General features: G+C 43.0%; 1 protein-coding gene across 2 annotated transcripts in view; it reads right to left on the bottom strand.

Annotated features, from left to right (window-relative positions):
* Window positions 1-25232, bottom strand: part of MKS1 (MKS transition zone complex subunit 1) — a 36811-nt gene that overhangs the window by 8011 nt on the left and 3568 nt on the right. The window contains exons 3-15 of one of the 2 annotated variants that reach the window (XM_044287050.1): window positions 24538-24596; window positions 21495-21503; window positions 20918-21073; window positions 18545-18642; window positions 15485-15613; window positions 15176-15280; window positions 13030-13138; window positions 10711-10767; window positions 9412-9454; window positions 6447-6509; window positions 3621-3691; window positions 1143-1212; window positions 961-1065 (exon numbers count right to left, since the gene is read on the bottom strand). In XM_044287050.1, coding sequence (XP_044142985.1) covers window positions 961-1065; window positions 1143-1212; window positions 3621-3691; window positions 6447-6509; window positions 9412-9454; window positions 10711-10767; window positions 13030-13138; window positions 15176-15280; window positions 15485-15613; window positions 18545-18642; window positions 20918-21073; window positions 21495-21503; window positions 24538-24596 — 1074 coding nt within the window. Of the gene's footprint in view, window positions 1-960; window positions 1066-1142; window positions 1213-3620; window positions 3692-6446; window positions 6510-9411; window positions 9455-10710; window positions 10768-13029; window positions 13139-15175; window positions 15281-15484; window positions 15614-18544; window positions 18643-20917; window positions 21074-21494; window positions 21504-24527; window positions 24597-25232 lie in introns of both variants that reach the window. The other variant, XM_044287049.1, reaches the window with a different exon arrangement.

The raw sequence follows: 25232 nt of genomic DNA on the forward strand, positions 1-25232 counted from the left end.
ACTTCAACGGGACGGCCTGCAGTATTTACTTGAATGGGAAGGAGCCAGTATTCACTTGAATGGGACGGCCGAGAAGTAATTACACTGCTCATCGATGCGGTTGTGATCACGAGCAGGTAAACAGTGAAGTGATTTTCCCGATGGTAAAGGGGTTGTGCCAAGTTTTTAAGTTATCCCCTATACACAGGATGGGGGATAACTAACTAATCGGTGTGGGTCCAACCATTGCCAGTCCCCCAATCTGATGGAGCATCAGGTTGAGCATGCGCCCTGCCACTCCATTTATTCTCTATGGGACTGCCGGAGCCATGTAGGACAGGTCACAAATATCTGACCAATGGGGGTCAAGACTCTCAGCAGCCCTGCCGATCAGCTGTTGGAAGGGGCAGCATGGCTGAGCGCTGTGGCCTTTTTCTTGACCTGACGTGAGAGGTCGCATGCCACATGTCCTTCCTGCAGCTCAGTTCTATTCAAGTGAATGGGACTGAGCTGCAATAACAAGCACAGCCACTGTCCAATGCATAGTGCTGTACCTCTATAGTATATCAGTCACTTTGCGTATCAGTGTGAAGCCTTTACAGAACTACACTAAACAGTCACGTGTATCAAAGTTAAAGACAAGGGATCTGGAATAAAAAAGGGGTTCCTGGTTCTGTGGAGTCATAGGATGTATCGCATGACCCCGCACATCCAGTCTGTTGCTCTAAGAAGAATGATATGATACAATCTTAGGCATTGTAGAGCGTATGTTACATGATCCTTTTCAGAGCTGCTTAGTAACCAGGAGCAATCTAGTCATATTCTGTGTGACACCACAGAACCAGGTCACGTCCCCGTTTAGTACTTTAGGGGCTGTCTAATGGATTCAGTTACACTCTCTAGTTCATAAAATATGCTGTACAGTCTGAGCGCAGCACCAAGTGAAATTAGCTTCTTTTTAAATTTCTGAAGAACCCTTGCCTGGGGTTTGTGGAAGCACAACCGATCCATATCCTTCACCACGATACCTCTGCCAAATGTCCAGAGAAAGAACCTCAAAATACAAAACTGGCCATTGGGGTATATCTGAAAAGAAGTGAATATTTATATTAAGAAGATTCTGTGAGCGCACATCAATTTCATTCTCTCATCCAACAACCTACCCTCAGACTCCACTTCTTCTGACAGGAACATCTCAAAACTGAAAGGGTGGCAGAAATAAGCAACATTTTCCTGGCGGACAAGAGAGGTGAAATAAGAGATAAAACGTCCGTACCAGTCTAGGAAATATGTCTCATACACACATTTTAAGAAAATTGTCTACTTACCCTTAAATCCCTTCCCTACCCCGTTGGCCACCTTGCAGGCATGAGGTCATATACATGATTCGCATGACTATTAACCACACCATCTGAGGGCTTAAATGTCCAGGATCAGAGTTCTCTCCAATCTTGGACATTACAGATAGGTGTCAGCTGCATAATACAGCCAGCAACAACCATGTATGGAGTGGTTGTTTAGCCTGATCCTCGCACACATTTGACATACATTTACATGATGTTGCCAAAGGTTTAAAGAGTCAGAGCTAGCAGAGATATCCCGAGTCTGATAAAAGAACTGCTTCTACACTTCTTCTAAAGCTCACAGGCTTTCTGCAAGTCTGATCTCCCACTCCTTATCTGTTCTGTAAGCTCCAGAGCTGAAAACAAACATAGTGGGAAGTAAGGAAAAAGACGTCACAGCAGTACAGTGCTGGCAGATTCCACAGAAGGGAGATGCCCCTGCTTGTGAGAGAGATGCATCTAGCTGTGCAGCTGAAGGAGAATAATTAGGCTGAAAAAGACATTAGGCAAGCCCTCAAAAAGATCTATTCCTTCACATAGTCATAAAAATGACTTAGTATAAATCCAATCTCTAAAAAGACCCACAAGTACGTACAGTTGTGTTAAAAATAATAGCAGTGTGTTTAAAAAAGTGAATAAAGCTCAAAATCCTTCTAATAGCTTTTATTTCCATACACACAAATGCATTGGGAACACTACACATTCTATTGCAAATCAAAACATGAAGGAAAATATATCATATTTGTGTTGTTCCTCTAACAAAAATTGAAGAAAAGTGAATATTAGACTGTTCAAAAAAAATAGCAGTGTTTGTATTCTTCTTTACAAACTCATACATTCATTATATAAACTGAAAAATGTTTCAAGATTTTGCTTTTCTTTGAATCACTTCACTAATATTTAGTTGTATACCCACTGTTTCTGAGAACTGCTGTACATCTGTGTTGCATGGAGTCAACCAACTTCTGGCACCTGTGAACAGGTATTCCAGCCCAGGATGATTGGACTACATTCCAGTTCTTCTCTATTTCTTGGTTTTGCCTCAGAAACTGCATTTTTTATGTCACCCCACAAGTTTTCTATTGGATTAAGATCCGGGGATTGGGCTGGCCACTCCATAACATCAATCTTGTTGGTCTGGAACCAAGATGTTGCACGTTTACTGGTGTGTTTGAGGTCGTTGTTTTGTTGGAACACCCATTTCAAGGGCATTTCCTCTTCAGCATAAGGCAGAATGACCTCTTCAAGTATTCTGATGTATTTAAATGGATCCATGATCCCTGGCATGTGATAAATAGGCCCAACACCTTAGTATGAGAAACATCCCCATATCATGATTCTTGCACCACCATGCTTCACTGTCTTCACAGTGTACTGTGGCTTGAATTCAGTGTTTGGGGGTCGTCTGACAAACTGTCTTTGGCTACTAGACCCAAAAAGAACAATCTTACTTTCATCAGTCCACAAAATGTCTCTTTAGGCCAGTCAATGTGCTCTTTGGCAAATTGTAACCTCTTCAGCACATGCCTTTTTTTCAGTGGGACTTTGCGGGGGCTTCTTGCAGATAGCTTGGCTTCACATAGGAGTCTTCTAATTGTAACAGTACTCACAGGTAACTTTAGACCTTCTTTGATCTTCCTGGAGCGGATTGTTGGCTGAGTCCTTGCCATTTTGGCTATTCTTCTATCCATTCGAATGGTAGTTTTTCACTTTCTTCCACGTCTTTCAGGTTTTGGTTGCCATTTTAAATTTGCGTTAATTTTAGCTGAGCAGCCTATCATTTTCTGCACTTCTTTATATGTTTTCTCCTCTCCAATCAACTTTTTAATCAAGGTACGCTGTTCTTCTGAACAATGTCTGGAACAACCAAGTTTCCTTAGAATTTCAGAGAGAAATGCACTGTAACAGGCATGTACAACATTTGCTGCCTTCCTTCCTTAAATAAGGGCAATAATTGGCACCTGTTTTTCAAATAATGAATGACCTCACTCATTGAACTCCACACTGCTATTAATTTGAACATGCCCCTTTCAATAAGTGATTGAATTACAGAGAATCAGCAGCATGCATGTCATGACTGTTGGGTTTCTATTACTGTACTACACCTGCTAGTAAATTATTTGCCATGTAGAAATATCATTTTTACCAAAAACAGTGATTGATCAGGTTAGTGATGCCGGAATGCTATTATTTTGAACACAACTTTAAGTTATGGTGCAGGAAATAAAGCATAAACTTATATAATAGTAAATAATATAGAACCAAAATTTCATGTGACAAATGAGAGCAGGTGCTTACCCTTTTGTGAGTTTTAGATCTACAGCTTTGAGTAACACCTGAAAGTTCTTGGAAGGCAGGACTGGACCAGTCTGCAGAGAAAAGATCAAGAAATGGTTTCTTCATCAAAATCTAATTTTACATGTTATATTATATTTTTTTTAACCTTTTTCACAAAAGGTTCAGCCCAGACACAAGATATTATGCAATATTTCTACTGAGGCGGTCATCAAATTACTGCCTTGGGTCATAACTTGCGGGACTATTGCCAATAATCCAAAGACACACCATCGCAAGTTCATACATGGGCTGTCTGGTTTAGAAAACTCATTTTAAATTACACTGTTTGGTAATTGTGGCTTAATAGTGGAGGGTTCCTTCATTCAGGATAACCGGGTGTCCAAAATAATAATAGGACAAGATGTTGCCCAGCTACCACTGTGAATTGGTGAAAGAAAATAGATAACACAAGATAATTAGGTATATATAAATTCCCAGGGCGTTGGTAACTTTATATTGAGGTTGGGATTATTCTGCATGATGTTATCTATTATCTTTTAAACCGCCCCCCCTGATGAACCAAAACGTGAGGAAACGCGTCGGGGTTATATATGAAATAAAGGGGTAAAACATTGACATCAACTGTATTATAAATTCCCACTGTACAGGGTTACACAGGGCTAGACAGGGTAGGTACGGGGACAGGGTGATCCCACCATCAGGGCTCATCCCTGGGCAGAGGACTATTATAGGGCGGGTACAGGGAGAGAATCATCCCTAACACCCCTATTCAAGTGCCCCACTCTCTACCTAACTCCCAACCTCAATATAAAGTTACCAACGCCCTGGGAATTTATATATACCTAATTATCTTGTGTTATCTATTTTCTTTCACCAATTCACGGTGGTAGCTGGGCAACATCTTGTCCTATTATTATTTTGGACACCCGGTTATCAGAGGGTGGTTACATTTATGCTTTTTAAATAAAAATTAATAAAAGCGATTTTTTTAAAAGGGTCCATTTCCAGGTTAAAAATTCACTTATACGGACACTTATACTAATTGTATATTTAATTCTGCAATAATTTTTTTTGATACTTCCTTCATTCAGGACCTTTATCTGTTACCCTGAACAAAGAACAGCTACTAAGTGTCTCTTATTCAGTAGGACCTTATACATCAGTGAATTACTTAGACAGTCCGCAGATTTAAACAGGAGCTGTGATTTTATTTCCCCTGTGAATTAAAGTTAATCAATGTGGTCCCTGCATTTCCAAAGTCTGTGATATAGCATCATGCATGCCACAACGGCCCATAAGATTGCAAAAATATATATATTGCAACAATCACTGTAAAACCCTATAGCACTGTGGAACCCTAGCTTTAGAGTTTATCCAGGGTTACACCCTGCTGATCAGCTGTTACCTTGTAGCTCCAGAACTACACAGCTCCGTCAGTTCTGAAATGGATAAAGCTGGTATCTGCAGTGCTGCTCGCACTCACCTCAAGCTGAACAGTGGCGCAGTTACCATTTCTGGGCTGTGTAGTTCCGGCACCAACTTCCAGAATTACAAGGAAACAGCTGATACTGGTGGCCTACTCTGACGATAGGTCACTAGAATCAAGATCCTGGACAACCCTTTAAGGAAATATGGAAAGATTAGCTTTTTCTAATGCTCTTTGCTGGTTATTGCCCAGTGTGGGGCCTCTTTCACATGTCCATGATGTCATCCATGACAAGATAGTCAGTAGTTCACCTGTTATGATGTCCGTGAAGGATCTGTGTTTGGTTCGTGTTATCTGTGTGTCATCAATACTCCACAGACACAGCAAGGCTGAAAAGGGATTTCCACAGCATGTTCTAGCAATGGTCTGTGAAAACCAATGACCGAACACGGATCATGTAGACCCACGGTCAGTGGAAAATCACTGATGTGTAAATAAGCACATTAGCATCAGTAGGTACCATATTTTTCGGAGTATAAGACACACATAGGATTTAGAGGAGGAAAATAAGAAAAAAAAAAGTTTTCAGCAGTCCTCAGATCAAACGCCCAATCGTCATCAGACACGTCATCAGACCCCCCAATCAGACCTCAAAATCAGACAGCCAAGCTCCATCAGACCCCCCAAGTTCCATCAGCCTCAGATTTGACCCCCCCGACCTCCATCAGCCTCAGATCAGAGCCCCCATCCTCCATCAGCCTCAGATGAGACCCCCATAATAAGCACCAGATGAGACCCCATGAGCCTCAGATGACCCCACTTATGAGCCTTGGATCAGACCTCCATCAGACATTAAAATAAATAAATAAACTTACCTCACTTGCTCAGGACGGTGTACTATGTCCTAATGCTGTACGCAGTCAGGACACAGTGCAGAGTGGGGCCGGAAGAAGACTAGGGAGGGTGAGCACATGCTTTCTGCATGCTAATGACCACTTCCATAATAGAAGCAGTCATTAGCATTCAGACTGTAAGATGCACTGCCATTCCCCCCCCCTCCCCCCACCCAAAAAAAAGTGTTTTCTCTAGTTCGAAAAATACGGTAAGTATATTGTCCGTGGAAAAAATCCTTAAACAAGCACCGATCACTTGCTATACACTGTCAGTTGGTGCTCATTATGGGCACAAATAAGCCTGTGATAATGGACCTTTGATCATCATCATAGTCAAGTAAGGGTTGTATCAATTAGATTTGAGGATGTATGCAGCTTAGAGTAGTTACTTTTATACACAAGCATAAGCAACATTAGATGCTGCTATATTACAGAAGAAACACTGGAATCCTGTCCAAATGTGACTGACAATCAGTAATCATGAAAATCTTCACTCTAGATACTTACGTTTTGGTAGCTCCATGAAGAAATGAACATAGAGATTATCATATTCATATTCATGTGCAGATACTGTGGCAAAATTAAAAATAGGGTATAATATTAAAATCAATGCATTTCTCTGAATAAAACAACAATACACTTAGTGATCAGTTTATCATCACCATCTGCATAATTTTTTTTTCATACCCATAAGATATAATTTACAGCATTGTCCGACCCCCTCTGTCAATCTCTGCACTGGCTCAAAATAATAAAGGGTCACATATCAAAACTTTTCACATGTTAGAGACAGATCAAAAGTTTTGATCGGTGAGTTTTGAGTGCCGAGACCCCCACCAATCGATGAAACGAGGAGAGAGGGGCACTCTCATATAGTGCGGTTGCTCCTTATTGCAGGAGATGGGATTGAATTGAAAACCAATTTGTGGGCCCATAGACTTTCTGAGTGTCTCCCTCCTGCAGAGAGGAAATAGTGTGATATGCGAGTGCTTCTCTCTCTTAGTTCTCAGCACTCAGATCCCACCAATCAAAACTTTTGATATGTCTCAATAGTTGTCTAAAAACATACAAGGCTGTCCATAACCTGTCCTCTCCTTGCATCTACCACCCACACTTGCCCCTACCTCCCCAAATCCGGTACCTCCTTCTTTACTCTTATTTTGTCTGCTCCTCATACAATCACCTCAAATAGTTTCCCCGTGCATCTCCTTATACTAGAACTCCCTACTTCAGCAAATCAGACCGTCCCCACCATCCCAACTTCTAAAAGCAACCTGAAAACCCAACTTTTCGGAGGAAAGCCTACAATAAACCTGCCTTATCTACTGTCTCCTTACTCGTTCTCTTGTAGATTGTAAGCCCTTGTGGGCAGGTTTCTCTCTCCCACTGTACTAGTTTAACCAAAATTTAATACAAAAACAAGTACAATTAGCATAAATGTATTATATATGTAAACCCTTTTTCATATGTCTGTTCTGCCCTGCCGTCACGTGACCTCAAGATTCTGGTGTTTACAGATGCAACATGATGTCCTATCTGTCCTTCATGGGATAGCCCCGTCCTCTGGCTCTACCCCCTTAACTCTTTGATGACATGGCGATATTCCATTTTTGCATTTTCGTTTTGTTTTAATTCCTGCCTTCCCAGAACCATAACTTTTTTATTTTTCCATTCACATAGCCATATGTGGCCTTGTTTTTTTTCAGCACAAGTTGTATTTTCTAATGACAACATTTGCTGTTGCATAGAATATAGTGGGAAACTGGACAAAAATAATAAAAATGGGGTGGAATTGGAAAAAATGCAATTCTGCCACGGTTTTATTTTTACGGCGTTCACTATGAAGTAAAACTGACCGGTAGCCTTCATTATGATTACGATACCACATTTATAACCTTTTCCTTGTGTTTTAATACTTATTTAATATTCTGACCCCCATAGCTTTTTTATTCTTATGTCTATGGAGCTGTTTGAGGGTTAATTTTTTGCGAGGCAATCTGTACTTTTTATTATCACAATTGGAGTGTGTAATTTGATTACTTTTTATAAAAAATTTTGGGTAAATGAAAGGAAACTGGCATTCTAAAAAAATGACGAATAGGCCATTTTCATTTTTTTTTTTTTTTACGCCGTATAGTTTTATATTTTAATAGTATGGTTATTTTGGGACGCAGCGATGCCTATGATGTTTATTTTTTATTGTCCATTTTTATGATGGGGAAAGAGGGTGATTTGAAAGTAATAATTTTTTTTATATATTTTTTAAAACATTCCACCGTTTGAAGAGGCCATCTAGTGAGGATAGGTCATCAATATTCTACTGCTGGAAACCCCCTTTAACTGACAACACAACCACTTTAATGCCACATTAAAACTAAATCATAAAAACCTGTTATTTAAGTTTATCTGTATAAGGGCTCATGCACACAAACTTATTTTTTTCCCATATCAGTTGCTTTTTTTTTTGCAGACCGTATACGAAACCATTCACTTCAATGGGTCCGCAAAAAAAACAGAAGTTACTCCGTGTGCATTCCGTTTCCGTATGTCCATATTTCAGTTCAGCAAAAAATTAGAACATGTCCTATTATTGTCCACATTACGGACAAGGAGTGTACATTTCTAAGAAGGGCCAGCTGTTCCGTTCCGCAAAATACAGAATGTAATCCGTATTTTTTGCGGATCCGTTTTTTGTGGACCACAAAATACATACGGTCGTGTGCATGAGCCCTAAGTCTAAGGGTACTTTCACACTTGCGTTGTTGGATTCCAGCAGGCAGTTCCGTCGCTGGAACTGCCTGCTGGAATCGGAAATCTGTATGCAAACGTATACCATTTATAGATGGATCCGGATCTGTCTCACAAATGCATTGCAATACCGGATACATCTCTCCGGTTGTCATCCGGAAAAACTGATCCGGTATTTATCTTTTTCACACTTTTAAAGGTCTGCGCATGCGCAGACCGCAAAACCGGATCAGTTTTGCCAGAACTGATGCATCCTAATGCATACTGAACGGATTACTTCCAATCAGAATGCATTAGGTTAAAACTGATCAGTTTTTTTCCGGTATTGAGCCCCGAGGACGGAACTCAATACCGGAAAAGTTTAATGCAAGTGTGAAAGTACCCTAATATCTTCTTTCTCAGCCCAATATCCAATAGCTCTTTCCAACATGTTCATTCCCTGTTCCTGTCTTATTCTCCCTTGTCTTTGCTCCTTCCCACCATAATCAATACATGAATTCCCTGTTTTTTGCCTTATGCTCTTGGATTTCTACTATACACACATCTAGCATTAAACACTGGTAGTCACTCAATGATTCAGTGAACACCCTCCTATACCCCACAGCAGTCTGATGTTAGAAAAATCTGTGTGATAACCACTTTGCATCAAATGTCCTCTGGTCATAAACTATGATAAAAAAAATGATTGCAATAATAATAATAAATCACTAAGTAATTTACTCACCGATCTCTCCATTGATAAATACTCGCAGCGCTCCGCTGGGCGGCTGTAAGAAAAGAGCTTATGTTACTTGTTTGATAATAAATTAAATATAATTTTTTTTTTTTTTTCATGACACCATTGTAACATTTCAATAAATATTCAGACATATTTTAAAGGGGCAGTCCAACACTAAAAAATATTTAGCAGGTCTCTGGACAGCCTTATATTCACCTTGTCAGTGTCCCGATTCCAGTGCTCTGACTCCAGTCCCCCTGGGACTAGAAGTGGTGGTGTGCCAGATACATGAACATGACCACTGTGGTCACATACTCTTCACGCACAAATCACTGCTGAGGCCACTGATTGGATGCAGTGGTCACATACATGTATACGGTACATCACCACTTCCGGTCCAGGTGGGCACTAAAAGTAAGAGGAATGGGAGCCACAGCAGTGGAACCAGGACGCTGTAAATAGATGTTTTTTTTTTCTCTTTTTACATACTGACCTGCTTCCTGCTAAAAAAAAATTGGTTTGGACATCCCCTTTAAAAAAAAAAAAAAATTCAACTGAGCATCTGAAATATAAAAAAAAAACATTTTTTATTGTGTTTGTTTCCTGTCATTACAAAGTGAGGAGCTGAATGTAGATATCACTGCAGTGTGACTGACAGCACCGCACATTACATGCAATTCTATTAAACAAGGATGCCCTATATTAGTGATGGCTAACCTCCGGCGCGCCAGCTGTGGTTAAACTACGACTCCCAGCGTGCTCCATTCATTTCTATGGAGTTTTGAGAAGAGCCAAGCAAGTGTACATATTGGGAGTGGTAGGTTTACCACAGCAGGAGTGCCGGAGGTTAGCCGTCACAGCCCTATATGAACCTACATACAAGTTAAAGGGGTATTCCGGTTACCTAATCTATTTTTCAAAAATCCAGCTATATGCTGACTGTACTGTATCATCCCTAACCTGATGTATTTCACATTCCAGTGGATCGCCTGCACCTTTTTTTTCACTGTTAGCTCTTGCTGCAGTCCTATTCCATTTTAGACTGTCATGGCTGCGGTCCAGAAACGGTCCTGAAACTACAATTCCTATAATTCACTCCTGTGGTAGTGTGCGTTCATGAGTGCCTCTGGCCATTTACTGGCTACGAGAGCCGTGCGACACCCAAATCCCAGTAATTCATCTGCATCCCAGAGACTCATTCGGTTCTCGCTGTCCATGCGTGTGTCCGTTCACATTGCTGTGCAGAGATGCTCAACTGTAGCTTAAACTGTTACATGTTAACACAATGGACACAGGATAACTTACCATTTCAAAATCTGAGCCCACCAGGTTGTTCAAGTATTCCTTATGGCGACTATACAGCTGTAAAGTAAATCATACACCAGAAAAGTAATTCATAAAACAAGGAACTGTTCAAGCACTAATCAAACGTTTCTTCTTCAAGTGACTTTTCAGAGTAAGAAGTCATGTGTGTACAGGAGGAGTAGCACTATATGTGACCATTAGATATATATCTGACCATTTACACTCTTCACAGCTAAAATCTGTGTATAGGCTCGCCGAGGGATGAGGTTAAATGCTGTCCACAGAAGTTTATGGAGTGGGGAGTGGGAGCTGCTGGACCGAGACAGAGGCAGAGAAACACACAGACACTACTGAAAGCTGTTATACATTTTTTATCTCGCTCCGGTGATGGATTCACAGCAGCACTGCCCAGAACTGCTGTATAACGTCTTCTGTGTTGCTGCTGCTTCCGAGGACATGCTACAAAACGATGGGGTAGAATGATTACCCTTTTCTGTATGAGTGCAGTGTGTGGGAGGCATCATAACAGCTAGTCCACCCCACAAGCTCAGGGCGACTGACGGTTACTGATGAAAATTGCAGAATACTAGTCATATATCAAGATGTTTCTTGTATTTGCATGTACAGTGAAAGTTCAGAGAAGAGAAAATACAAGATGACCAAAGAATATTTCTGTGCCAAAAGCATTATGAAATGAATAGTGTAAAAAATCCTAAAGAAAGAAAACAAAAAGACTATGAGAACTGTTTGCAGGATCTGATTTCTTGGAAAGAGGGTGTTACTAAGAACAGCCAAACCTTTGCACATTTCAAAGTGTAGACAAAACACAACTGCTACTGTCCTTCTCCCCTGTAAAACACAACCCTACATACAATATCAAGGAAGTGTGATTAAAATTCAGCAGATACACTGCCAAAAGGCATAAAGTAGCGCATAAAGGATAGGCAACGTGACAGAGATAGCCCCAAAAGATACTGTAAACTGTACACTAAAATCTTGACTAGTACAAGTCCATTACCTGATCGCAGTGGGTGTTCATACCTTATGGAGTGTATCTGTTAAAATGTAATCACGCTTTCTTGATACTGATATTTAATGTAGGAGTGTGTTTTATGGGGAAAGGAGCGCAGCGGCAATTGTGTTTTGTCTCAAGTTTATTATCAGTGCTTTGTGATAGGGATCGCACGCCTATAGCTGCATTCTCCTTGGCACTATAGTTCTGGGTGTCTTTTCTACATAATTGTATTTTTTCACTATGAGATATTCCGCAAATGATATTCCGCAATTCTAATTTGCAGAAATATGTCATATCTACTTTCACACTCACGTTTGGTGCGGATCCGTCTTTTATCTGCAAAGACGGATCGGCACCGATAATGCAAACGCTTGTATCCGTTCATAACGGATCCGTTTGCATTATTCATAAAAAAAAAAAAGTCTAAGTCAAAATGGATCCGTCTTGACTTACATTGAAAGTCAATAGGGTACAGATCCGTTTTCAATTGCACCATATTGAGTCAGTGAAAAACTGATCCGTCCCCATTGACTTACATTGTAAGTCAGGACGGATCCGTTTGGCTCCGCATCGTCAGACGGTCACCAAAACACTGCAAGCTGCGTTTTAGTGACCGTCTAAAAAAACGCAACGGAGACCAAACGCAGCCAAATTGATGCATTCTGAACGGATCCTTATCCATTCAGAATGCATTGGGGGTGAACGGATCCGTTTTGGGCCGCTTGTGAGAGCCCTGAAACAGATCTCGCAAGCAAATCCATAAACGCCAGTGTGAAAGTAGTCCAAGTTTGTTCCTTGTAGAGTGTTAATATGGAGGCATCTCTACACATTTACCGTACTGGCATACACTGCCTTGCAACCCCCACAGATTGACAGAATTGGCTGTAGTAATTCTTTGAGTCTTGTAATTGGAGTCGTTGTTGGGGTGTGCTATGAGTTGCAATGAGACTGGATAAACCGTACAGTGACCCTGAATATCCATGTTCATATACAATACACATACAAGAGGTAGTATGCAGATAAATCGATAAAACCGTATGTTGAAAACCCACAATCTTAGATTTAAAGCAAGCAAATTTTGCAAACAATTTGCATCAAAATCTGTCCATTTTTTTCTGTCCTGTGTGGACTTACCCCTAAACCTAGACAATATATTGGCCTCACAATGTCCAAGAGCAAGAGCCTTAAATGCCCACAGTAAGAAGGCCGAGGTTTTTTTTTGTTGGTTTTAACAAATGAATGCTACCTTAGTTACATTTAAATATCTCCCCAAGTGCGCTAGTCAACCTTTGACATTCACTCACATCTTTGTAGAGAATCTGTTCCCGCTCCTGCTCTTCTGGTTGCACTGACTCAGAGACATGGTGTAGGGTGTACCTCCATAGGTCACGCTTGTGACTCTCCACCTCCAGCCTAAAGACAAGGAAAAGGCACTTAGTAGGTGCAAAAGAGGCCCATAAGTTCTCTGCCACATCTATACAATAATAAGGCAATGATTTATTCAGGTTCCCAAAATTAAAGGAGTTCTATACAGTAAAGAAGCAATCCCCTCCCTGGAGCGAGAATAAAGATGGAGCGCATAGAATAAAGTTACACCACGTCCAAATTCACTTTTACTAGAATTTATTACTCCTTTAATATGCAAGTCGGACACTTTTATTTTATTTTATAAAGCAAATTGGGAACATCAAAAAACATTAATACAGGTGAATTAGAAAAGCCTTTACCCCCCCAAACTCCCATCCAAGATGAGCCACCAGGAGTGGACAGAGAACAAAAAAAAAAAAAAACACCTTCACATCACATCATGTAATATAGGGGGACTCACTATAATTTCAAGTTCCAATCAGCAAACTTACTCCAATCTAAAGAAACTGGTGCCAATGTCTAAAAAACCTTTGGAAAACTCCACACAAGAAGGGTCGATCTGCTCCACCAGCAGCACATCCCGGGCACTGGTCAGAATCTCTCAACGGAACACAACACAGAAATGTGGCCAATAATATAGTTTATATATCATCTTAAATTGAGTTAATCCATGGTTAGAATAGTAAAAATATCTGCAGTATAAGGTTTTGGAAGTCACTGAAGTCCACATGGACTACATTCATACTGTGCGGATCTGCAAAAGGTGCATGGGGCCTAAGGAGGCTGACAGAACCTCTGCCATTCTTACGGGTCCAGAAAAACAATATCACTTAATCATCTATCCAGCTTAGATATGAAGCTTTTATCAAGAGGAATTTTGACTATAAAAAAATAAAAAAGCATAATATACAGTAGCTGAATATAACAAAAAACTGTGGGATTCTGTTCAAAGGGGTTGTCTCACGTCAGCAAATGGCATTTATCATGTAGAGAAAGTTAATACAAGACACTTACTAATGTATTGTGATTGTCCATATTGCCTCCTTTGCTGGCTTGATCTATTTTTCCATCACATTATATACTTCTCGTTTCCATGGTTACGACCACCCTGTAATCCAGCAGCAATGGTCATGCTTGTGCACAAGATAGAAAAAAAGCACAGACCTCTCTGGTGGCCAGGACCATAGGAGCGCACATAGGCCAGTGCTTTTTCCTATAGAGTGTAAGCGAGGCCACCGAAGCGGGATTACAGGGTGGTCGTAACCATGGAAACAAGAAGTGCATAATGTGATGGAAGAATGAATCCAGCCAGCAAAGGAGGTAATATGGACAATCACAATACATTAGTAAGTGCCTTGTATTAACTTTCGCTACATGATAAAGACCATTTGCTAAAGCGAGACAACCCCTTTAAACCCTCAAAGGAAATTTAATTGCCCTCCCTGAACAACTGTGAAATCAATGTGGCTGCATTCACACTTCCGTGGAACACGGACCGTGAAATACCGGACTGGCATCCGGCTTAGTGCAGGAGCGCACAGCGTCATTGGTTGCTATGACGCTGTACACTTCCTGCTGCAGCCGCAGTACAGTAATACACTGGTATAGCTCATACGAGTGTATCACTTTACAGCGGCGGCAGCAGGAAGTGTACAGCGCCATAGCAACCAATGACGCTGTGCGCTCCTGCACTAAGCCGGATGCCGGTCCAGTATCTCACGGTCCGTATTCCACAGACGTGTGAATGCAGCCTTATAGGGGCACTTTTATTAAAACCAGCGTTTTAGTTGTCAGTCTTAAAAAGCCCCTGCGCTGGTGGTGGATCCGCCAAAGTTATGCAGAGGCGACAGTTCCTTGCTATCTTACTTTTAGAGCATTTTCTACGCCTAACCTAGGCGTACAAAATGATTAATCAAACCCCGTACCCACCCACGCCCTGCCGTGAACAGGGAAGAAGTTGCAGATTCTGCTGCAACATGGCGTGCGACAGAATCTACGCCACAAAAGTGGTGTGCATCTGTTTGTAAATGACCCCCGTAGTGTTACATTTGATATACATGTTTGTTTCTGCACTGTCGTTACCTGTATGGGCCTTTAGTGCCAGTGACATCAGGTTTCAGGGTGATGACTCCATTACTGTCTACACGTATGGTACAAAGAACATGTTCATTCTCCTTCAGTCCTAATCTGTAAAGTGAGCAGAAGGCTATGACGGCACAGCAGGAAACACATTACTACTTCTGGATTAAATGCCGAAAACATGTATGATGTTCTCAGTAAAAGTTCATAGAGATTTCTCTAATCCCCCGATTGTTGCCAATTTCTAATCCAACCAATTCTGCCGTAGCTGTGAATATACAAGTTTACCATTGGAATGGTAGGTGAACTCACTTCCCACTCGGTCCCAAATCTGCCATGATGTACATCGTCTGCACGGGTGTATTAATGATGTGACTATTCTTTATGAACTCCTCTGATGGTTTCCATGTGATAAGACGATTACGGATCCCAACTCCATCCCTTTAAAATAAAATAGTCAAAACAGAATATTTTATATCACAGATTAACTGTAAGAAAAACCTGACTGTCTGTTTCAATAAATAATTATATTCCCCATGTAATAACAATTCTGGAGCATCTATTCTTATGACTCTATGTTGTGCCATTCCTGTATTATTCCTGCTATAGTTTTCTGAATGAATTGCCAACTGGATGCTACCAGTTGGAGGCATGTCCCTCCACAGTCTGACGCCATCCCATCAGTGCTGCCAATGGCTGACTGTGCAGGGATTTGTCACGCCCAATTGGCAATTGATTCACAGACTTCTAGTAGGAATAACAGAGGAATGGCACAACAGAGTTATAGGAAAAGATGCTCCAGAATTGTTATTACATGGGGAATGCAAGTAGTTACTAAAACAGACATGTCCGGAGAGGTGACGGGGATAGTCCAGGATTTTTTTTTTTTATTATTCCTCTTCCGTCATGCGGCACCTGTAATCTAGACTTACGTATTATCTTCCGCTCCATTCTGGCTTGGTCACTCCCAGTCCCCATGTGTCAACTTTCACACAGACCGGATCATGTCCACCACTTCAGCTAATGACTGGCCGCAGTAGTGACATGTCCCCAAGTGGCACGTGACCCAGTAGTGACATGCTGCTTGAGGACAGCTAGTCAGCGGCTGCAATGGCCCACATGACCCTGTCTGTGTGGGGGGTGATAGTTGGGGACCAGAAACGCAGTGAAGAAGTAAAGACAGTCTGGGAAGTATAGATCTCTTCACAGGTACCACTGGGTGCGGGATACTGGACAACCAATTTAAAAGGGGTTCTCCAGCAATTAAATACTTAAATATTATTTTATAATAAATATATTCAAAAATACCTTTCATTACTTAGAATGGCTTGTTTTGTCTAGGGAGAAATCATTAGGAGAAATAAAATGGCCGCCGTCCGATCAGTACCCACAAAACCTGTCCTAATCACACAGGAGGACACGTTACTTCACCACAATGAGCCATAGCGCTGCCTCATCCTCCTCTCTTCTCTGCTTGTCAGGAATCATGATCCTGAATACAGGGGAATCTCTGTGAGAATGGAGATGATGAGGAGACATGAGAGGAGGTGGGGATGTGGCTAATGAGCAGCCGGACTTGAACGCAGTCTCCATTACCACAGTCTGTCCTGTCCTCCTCTCTGTACTTCATGTCTCCTGAGGAACTAAATTCTCCAGAGATTCAGCTAAAGTTCTTATCATCTGTATACAGGATCAGTAGAGCAGAGAGGAGGATGAGGCAGCGCTTTACCTCAGTGTTGTAAAGTAACTTGTGCTCCTGTGTGATTAGGACAGGTTTTGTGTGAACTAATGGAACAGCGGCCATTTTGTTTCCCCTGATGATTGCTTCCAGACAAAACGAGCCATTATAAATAATGAAAGGTATTTGAGAATATATTTATAGCAAAGTAACAAGAGAGAACCTCTTTAAGGGGGAAACAATACTGTGAGATTTAAAGGAACATTGCTCCTTTTTCCCCACTTCGATGGGACTGTCTAACAGTTTGATGTGTACGTGAGCAGGTCGATCCCTTGTTCCCCTGGTACTTTAGCGCTGCCAGAGGTGGTTTGCAGCTTCTTATGTCCCTTTCCCTATTACAATCGACATACAATGTCCTATACATACTAAGCCAAAAACACTGGTAAACATGGAGACGAGCACTTCTGGCAATCCTAAAAATGTTGTCTTTATTAAATCTTCATTAAAATATATGATAACACGACTGTCAGCATTGGAAAATCATACATAAGCTCCACTCACATGCTTCTGGCATGATTAAGGGCCTTAGTGCCAGAAACATGTAAGTGGGGTTATCGGAGAGGCAATAGCTAACCAGGCACTGCCCACATGTCCTCTCTACAAGGGCTGGCAGTGGTGAACAGCACCTCCAAGCTCAAGCTCGGGTAGAGGCAGTAACAAAAGCCAGCAACCTATGTTTTACCATTAAAGGGGTCGTCTCACTTCAGCAAATGGCATTTATCAGGTAGAAAGTTGATACAAGGCACTTCCTAATGTATCGTGATTGTCCATATTGCCTCCTTTGCTGGCTTGATTAATTTTTCCTTCATGTTATACACTGCTTGTTTCCAAGGTGGTAACGACCACCCTGCAATTCATCAGTGGTGGCCGTGCTTGCATACTAGAGAAAAGGGCCCTCTCTGTTGGACGAAACCGTGGAGGCGAGCAAAGGTACGCATGCACAGCAGCTCCTGTTCCAGCCACCTCGTATCTGCGCTGCAGCGGTGGCCATAACCCCTGAATACGAGCAGTGCGTAATGTGATGGAAAAATGAATCCAGCCAGCAAAGAAGGCAATATGGACAATTCCAATACATTAGTAGGTGCCTTGTATAAAGGGGTCATCAGTATTAGATCGGTGGGGGGCTGACATCTGGGAGTCCCACGGATCAGCTGTTCAAGAAGGCAGCGGCCGTGGCCTACTCGCAGCTTTTCCTAGGCCATGTGACGACACGTTCATTGGACACGTGGCCTAGGTGCAGCTCAGCCCCACAGAAGTGAATGGGGCTGAGCGCGATACTAAGCAAAGCCGCTATACAATGTATGGTGCTGTGCTTCGTGAGCTGCGAGAAAGGCCACGGCGCCGCTGCCTTCTCAAACAGCTGTTCAGTGGGGGTCCCGGGTGTCGGACCTCCATGATCAGATACCGATGACCTATCCCGAGGATAGGTCATTAGTATAAAAAAATCTCAGAAAACCCTTGTAACTTTGTCTACAATGATAGAGGTAATTTTCTAAAGTGAGACAACCCCTTTAAGGTGTCTTAAAGTTGGGTGAAAACCAGTGACTGTGGTTAGTTCTAAGGAGACAAACAGGCAAACCTACATGGTAGAAAATGCACAACGCTTCCATCTAATAACCTTACTGATCACTTACAATGGTCTTCTGTCTTGCCGTCGTCTCCTGACATTTGCCATACGTTCTGCCAAGAAGGTGGGCGTTTCTTGTTCAGAGGTGGTCACTGACTGACAGTGCTGTGCAAGGGGAGAATGCCCGTCAGTACAGCCGAAAATGAAACACTGCATCTATCCTAAATCCATAAAGACGCGCAAGTATTGCTTTAGGACTGGCATACCCATGTGTCACAAGCAGAGTACTTTTTCTGATGTCTCCCATTAAAGAGGACCTGTCGCCACCAAATGCAGTGCCATCTGCAGGCAGCATGATCTAGAGCAGGAGGAGCTGAGCAGATATATAGCTTTGTCGGGAAAGATTCTGTAAAAAAAGAAGCTCGACAGTCGAGTGGGCCATCTTATCACAGACTCACAGCTAGGTTGATATCGGCATTTTAAAATCTAGTATTCTGTAGGCAGGGGCGGATTGGGAACCTAAAGTGGCCCTGGAGAAAAATACCTAAAAGTGGCCCCATATGTAGGAGCGTCTAAATTGACAGGAGGCAGGGCAACCAAATTGGGGTGGGCAGCAATACCATAGTGCAAAATACCACACAATGTATTTCCCCAAAAGCTGTCCCTCTGAGTTGGCCATTTTCTCTCCTCTTCCTCTAGTTGTCTCGGATTAAGATATGGAGCGGGGTGCTTAGGAGGTGAGATGCAGGTCACAACTGTTGAATTCAGGAGGGCATGTGTGGTCGCTGGCCGAGTACCTGAGTCTCACAGCGTTAATTATCACTGAGAGCTCATTATATACCTGGCCAGTGGCAGAGATGAGGGTTTTGGTGGCCCCCTGGGGCCTGTAAGGTCTATGGCTAATCCGCCCCTGTCTGTAGGTATAGGAAAAGAATTACCCAATCTGGCATATGCTGGATACCGCCAGTGCCCGATGGATCCCATTCACTGTAAGCGGTCTACCTGGATCCTGGCATGAATTCCAGCATTCTGCCAGACAAAATACCCCAGCACGCAGCAGTATTTTGTCTGCCAGAATGCCGGTATTTATGCCAAAAACCCAGTGGACCCCATTATAGTGAATGGGAATCCACCAGGCGCCAGCAGTGTCCAGCATATGCCAGATCCGGCAATTCCAGTATTCTGTTCCTATGCCAGAACAGAATACCGGTATTGAAAATGCCAATGTGAACCTAGCCTTATACAAGGAACACTATCAATCACTGATAAAGATTAACCAATTTTGTACTGAGCTCAGAAAGAGGAGAGATTTGCATGTATAATTTACATTACTTTTTCCACAAAACCATATAACAATCTGCTCAGCTCCTCCTGCTCTATAACATGCTGCCTGCAGATTGCACTGCATTTCCTAGTGACAGGTTCTCTTTAAAGGGGTTGTCTAACCTCCAAGCCCAAATGAAAGGGGTCTTCCGGGTCTTCTATACTGGTAACCAATCCTCGGGATAGGTCATCTTTATGTGATCTGTGGGAGTCCGACTCTCAGCATCCCCTGCCAGTATTTCAAAGAGGCTGTGGCACTGCAGCGAGCGTTGCGGCCTCCTTGCAGCGCACAAAGCACAGCACCATCCATAGTATATCAGCTGTGCTTAGCATGGCAGTTCAGTGCCATTCACTTAAATGGGACTGAGCTGCAACTAAGCCATGTAAGCGATGAAAGTGACATCACTGGCCTAGGAAGTTGCAGAGCTCACCAGCACCAGAGTCTGATTACCACCGATCAGATATTGATGGTCTATCCCAAAGATAGGCCATCAATATAGAAGACCCAGAAAACCCCTTTAAATAAAAACTGGAATGTGTTTAGAATAAAGAAAGAAGCTGCTGCTGCGTTCCAGCGCTGAGGGTCCTGTCACCATTGCTTCTGTTCCCCTGTGCCATGTCTAGTGTTGTCATGTCCACAGCTGCAGCCATTCACTGGCCTCAGTGGTAATGTGTCCCTGGGTGCACATGACCACTGAACCCCCGTTTACTGCAGAAAAGCCAAAAGAAATACACTTCTGCAGGGAAAGTGGTATTTCTATTAGCGGCTCTGCAGTGAAGGGAGGATCACTACGCAAAGACCTGAGCGTGTGTGACCAGCAGCACTCAGCTGGGTACAGGGGACACGCACAATGCCATAAACTTTGAACAACAGGTGGCGCTATACTGTGTAAGTAAATGTCATTCCCAGACTAAAACTCCAAAGAAGGCTGTCCCATGTGCATAACCTTTTCTTTAAAGAAGGACTTGCTGAATGCCACAGGCCCCGCAGTTCAGACTCCTGGTGATGTGATTACCAGGAGAAGCAGCAGGAGACATAAGGTAGTAGATGCCTCGCATTTAAAAGAGTGGACGACCATGTAATACAAGGGTTAAAATCCTAAATATTGAAACCTACCTCTTCTAGGTTAGTGTATCGGTCGTAGTCTGTGTAAGTGAAGACGCGTATATTCTTCCGTCCTCCTCGCCTCTCCAAAGATAAAATGTCCTGATGATACTGACGATCCAGGGGTGTGCAACAAGCCGCCTCATTTTGGTACAGTTCATATTCAAACTGGATAAATTATATGAAAAAGGCAGAAATAACGATACCAACAGCTAAAATTCCAGAAACTTAAAACAGGTATTCCCATTTATTTATTTTATGCACTTATATAGCGGTACTATATTCCGCAGCGCTTTACAGACATTAGCATCAAGCTGTCCTTAGTGGTGCTCACAATCTAAGTTCCCTATCAGTATGTCTTTGAAGTGTGGGAGGAACCCGAGTACCTTGAGAAAACCCACGCAAATACGGGGAAAACATACAAACTCCATGCCGTCCATGGTCGGATTCAAACCTAGGACCCCAGCGCTGTAAGGCACCAGCGCTAACCACTGAGCCACCGTGCTGCCCGTCACCACAACTATTCATGGTTGAGATCAGAATACTCAGCATAGGAGGCAGTCCGAGGAAGCTGGGGTCACGGAAACACCTGAGAGGGCTACGCTAAACTGTTTCTGTAACCCCTATTCACTTCTATAGGAGTTACAGAAACGCACAGCACAGCCCGCTCAGCTGTTTCCATAACCCCAGCCAGGTGCCTACAATGGGTATTCCAATCTCAGTCATGAATGCCTGTACTGCAGGCCCCGGCCGATTCTGTACTGTGTCTGCGTCCAACACCAAAGACAACGTGCAGGCGGGAGACTTCGGGGCCAAGAGTGATTACGTCTTCACTGCCTGGCCCTGTTAGTCAAAGCGGCGGGAGCACAACGTGCAAGTAAGCGAGCGGAGCTTCTGGGTGCAATGGCACTTCCCACTTTGCACCTACAAAGCAAGATACATTTGGCGACAGATTACCTTTAACCTTCTCTAGCACATTATACAAGGTAAATCACCATCACTACTCCGTACACCTAGAAAAAGCAATGCCCATAGCTGAGTCTAGGTCATCATAAGCCTTCACATGCAACAGGCTGAACAGCCATGTCTATGATCCAGGCTGCAAAGCTTTCTCCAACGTTTCATGCTGATCTTCTGTACATACTGTAAATAAATTGTAGATATTCATGCAGGAGTGTAACCAGTATTCAGTGGGGTCCATAAAAAAATCCAGAACGGGCCTCCCGAAGAGCAAGCAGCGGTTTTTGCTCTAGTGAATTGAATGGCGGCAGTGTAATACTACCGTTCCCCTTTAAACTTCACTTCTAGAGAAAATGTATGGCTGGAGGTGGAGCAGCAGTGATAAGAGGATCACCATGGGGGCAGTCATATTAAAGCCTATGTACACCTTTGGGGGCAATGTTTTTTTATTATTGCATTGTACTTATTTTGAGCTAAAAATATATTTTTTAAACTTGCCTTAATTAAAAAAAATGGCATCCTTTTTTCCGTACAGAGCTGACATGCTCTAGTAGCACCTTTGGATTTTCAGTCTTTTCTGTCGGACCAGGACTCCTTATCTCTGCCATTATAAACACTCATTATAACTCAGTTCTTATCTAAGGCCCCTTTCACACGAGCGAGTTTTCCGCGCGGGTGCAATGCATGACGTGAACGCATAGAACCCGCACTGAATCCTGACCCATTCATGGGTCTGTGTACATGAAAAATAACAAAATTACTCACCTCATCCTCTTGATCCCGCAGCCGGCATCGTCTTCTTCTTCTTGCAGGACCTGCAAAAGTACCTGCGCTGACGTCATCGCGCTCACCACAAGGTCAGCTCGATGACGTCACCGAAGGTCCTTTTCCAGCCAGGTCCTGCAAGAAGAAAGAAGACGAGCCCGGCTGCGCGATCAAGTGGATGAGGTGAGTTAAAAAAAATATATATTTTTAACCCCACAATGGACCTTTTACTTAGCATTCTGTATTAAGAATGCTATTATTTTCCCTTTGAACCATGTTATAATGGAAAATAATAAAATATACAGAACACCGAACCCAAACCTGAACTTCAGTGAAGAAGTCCGGGTTCGGGTCTGGGTACCAACATTCAGTTTTTTTATCACGTGGATGCAAAACGCATTGCAACCGCGCGATAGAAACTGAACATCGGAACGCAATCAAAACTGACTGCAATTGCGTACCTACTCGCACGATTTCCCCTGATCGCAGACGCAAGGCATCCGGACCTAATCCGGACACCTTGTCTGCAAGGGGCCTTACTGATAAGAATGTGGCTTAAATAAGTGTTTATGACCCCTTAGTAATTTAGAGATAAGGTTTATTAGATGAGGCACAAAGTGAAAGTACCAGTCACACAGCTAGAAAAACAGTTAACCCTTTGTGAGAGAATGGCTCGATATTTCTAATAAAGGTCAATTTTTTGGCCAAAAATGTGTAAAATGCAATCATAAAAAAATTGCCTCCGAAGGTGTGCATAGCCTTTGAAGTGGCTCTGTCCTGAGACTATGCAGAACATTACACCCACTTCTCCTGCCCTTCCATAAAACATATCTTCTTTATTCAGTTACTACTTAGTGGATGACTAAGGACTAGTCCGAGTCTGAAACATGATGGCTGCTGTTTGCTATTGAAGATACGTTATGGCAGTGCAGGAGATGTGGATGGATTTTTCTGCAAGTTCTCTAGAAGCCTGATCCTGGACCAGGAATGATCTCTTTGCTCTCAGGTTTCCAGGTTGAGGACTAATAGACCGAGGTGAGCGGACCTTCAAGGTTTCTTTTGCAGTTGTTCTGTCCTAAGGCAACCCTTTTAAGGCTAAATGGACACGATCAGGATGGCGTGCGGAAAATCCGCACCATAGGTTATGTACATTTTTTTCTATGAGAATTTCAAATTCTCATGTACACAGTGCAGATTTTTTTCCGTGCAGATTTTGACCTGCGGTGAGGATTTTAAAATCTGCAACATGTCAATTTATTTTATTTTTCCTGACCGGATTTTCTCCATTCACTTCAATAGGGAGAGGAAAATCAGTATGCAGAACATCTGCATCAAATCCACACTGCCCAGTAGGTATAAGTGTGATATCTGTTATATACTCTCAAAGGGTCTCCAGCCTAGGAGCTGACAAGCCGTATGTGCCTAAAGTGTCACCCACAGAAAAAAAAAAATTCAACTCAGGTTGTTTTTTTTAAATAGGGCTCAGAGTCGGCAGACAATCCCTTTAAGGGCTCATGCCCACAAACGTAAGGGCTCTGTGCCCGTGACTGCAAATTGCGGTCCGCAATGCACGGGTATGGACCGTGAGGCAGCCACATGCGTATCGCGGACCCATTCACTTGCACTACTTTTTGCGGTGCGGAGGCATGGCAAGAAGCACCACGGAAGCACTGCATCTCTGGATTTGCGGACCCATTCAAGTGAATAGGTCTGCATCCGTGATGCGGGGTGCACGCGGCCGGTGCCCCATGTACTGCGGACCCGCAATATGGCCATGGCATGAGCCCTAAGTTAGAGATGTCTGTCCTGGTTTGAGTCTATCAGGCTTCACACCTACACCAGCTGAGCCGCCCATATTCTACATGTCTCACTGCAAACTCAACATGGAATAACTTACTGTGCTAAACAAGTTTCTCCTGCCAGGAGATCACGACTTCCTCCTCATCATCGCCTGGACGGTAGCCACCTTTTTTAAGAATAATAAAAATAAAAATAAAAGATAGAAATGTTTTTAAATGCTGCATTGAAGATCACCAAAAGCATTCCCATGATATCCATACAGGGAGGGCGCCATTTACTATTCTGCATGGCTGGCCTCTGCCTGTGTTGCCCCTTTCCTGTGGAGGGCGCCATTTACTATTCTGCATGGCTGGCCTCTGCCTGTGTTGCCCCATTCCTGTGGAGGGCGCCATTTACTATTCTGCATGGCTGGCCTCTGCCTGTGTTGCCCCATTCCTGTGGAGGGCGCCATTTACTATTCTGCATGGCTGGCCTCTGCCTGTGTTGCCCCATTCCTGTGGAGGGCGCCATTTACTATTCTGCATGGCTGGCCTCTGCCTGTGTTGCCCCATTCCTGTGGAGGGCGCCATTTACTATTCTGCATGGCTGGCCTCTGCCTGTGTTGCCCCATTCCTGTGGAGGGCGCCATTTACTATTCTGCATGGCTGGCCTCTGCCTGTGTTGCCCCATTCCTGTGGAGGGCGCCATTTACTATTCTGCATGGCTGGCCTCTGCCTGTGTTGCCCCATTCCTGACCTGAGGATATGTCAAGTAGTTTTTTGTGAAAAACGTGACTGATGTAGAACACTGATGTGATGACGGG

The sequence above is a fragment of the Bufo gargarizans genome, chromosome 3, assembly GCF_014858855.1.
Source record: "Bufo gargarizans isolate SCDJY-AF-19 chromosome 3, ASM1485885v1, whole genome shotgun sequence".
Lineage (NCBI taxonomy): Eukaryota > Metazoa > Chordata > Amphibia > Anura > Bufonidae > Bufo > Bufo gargarizans.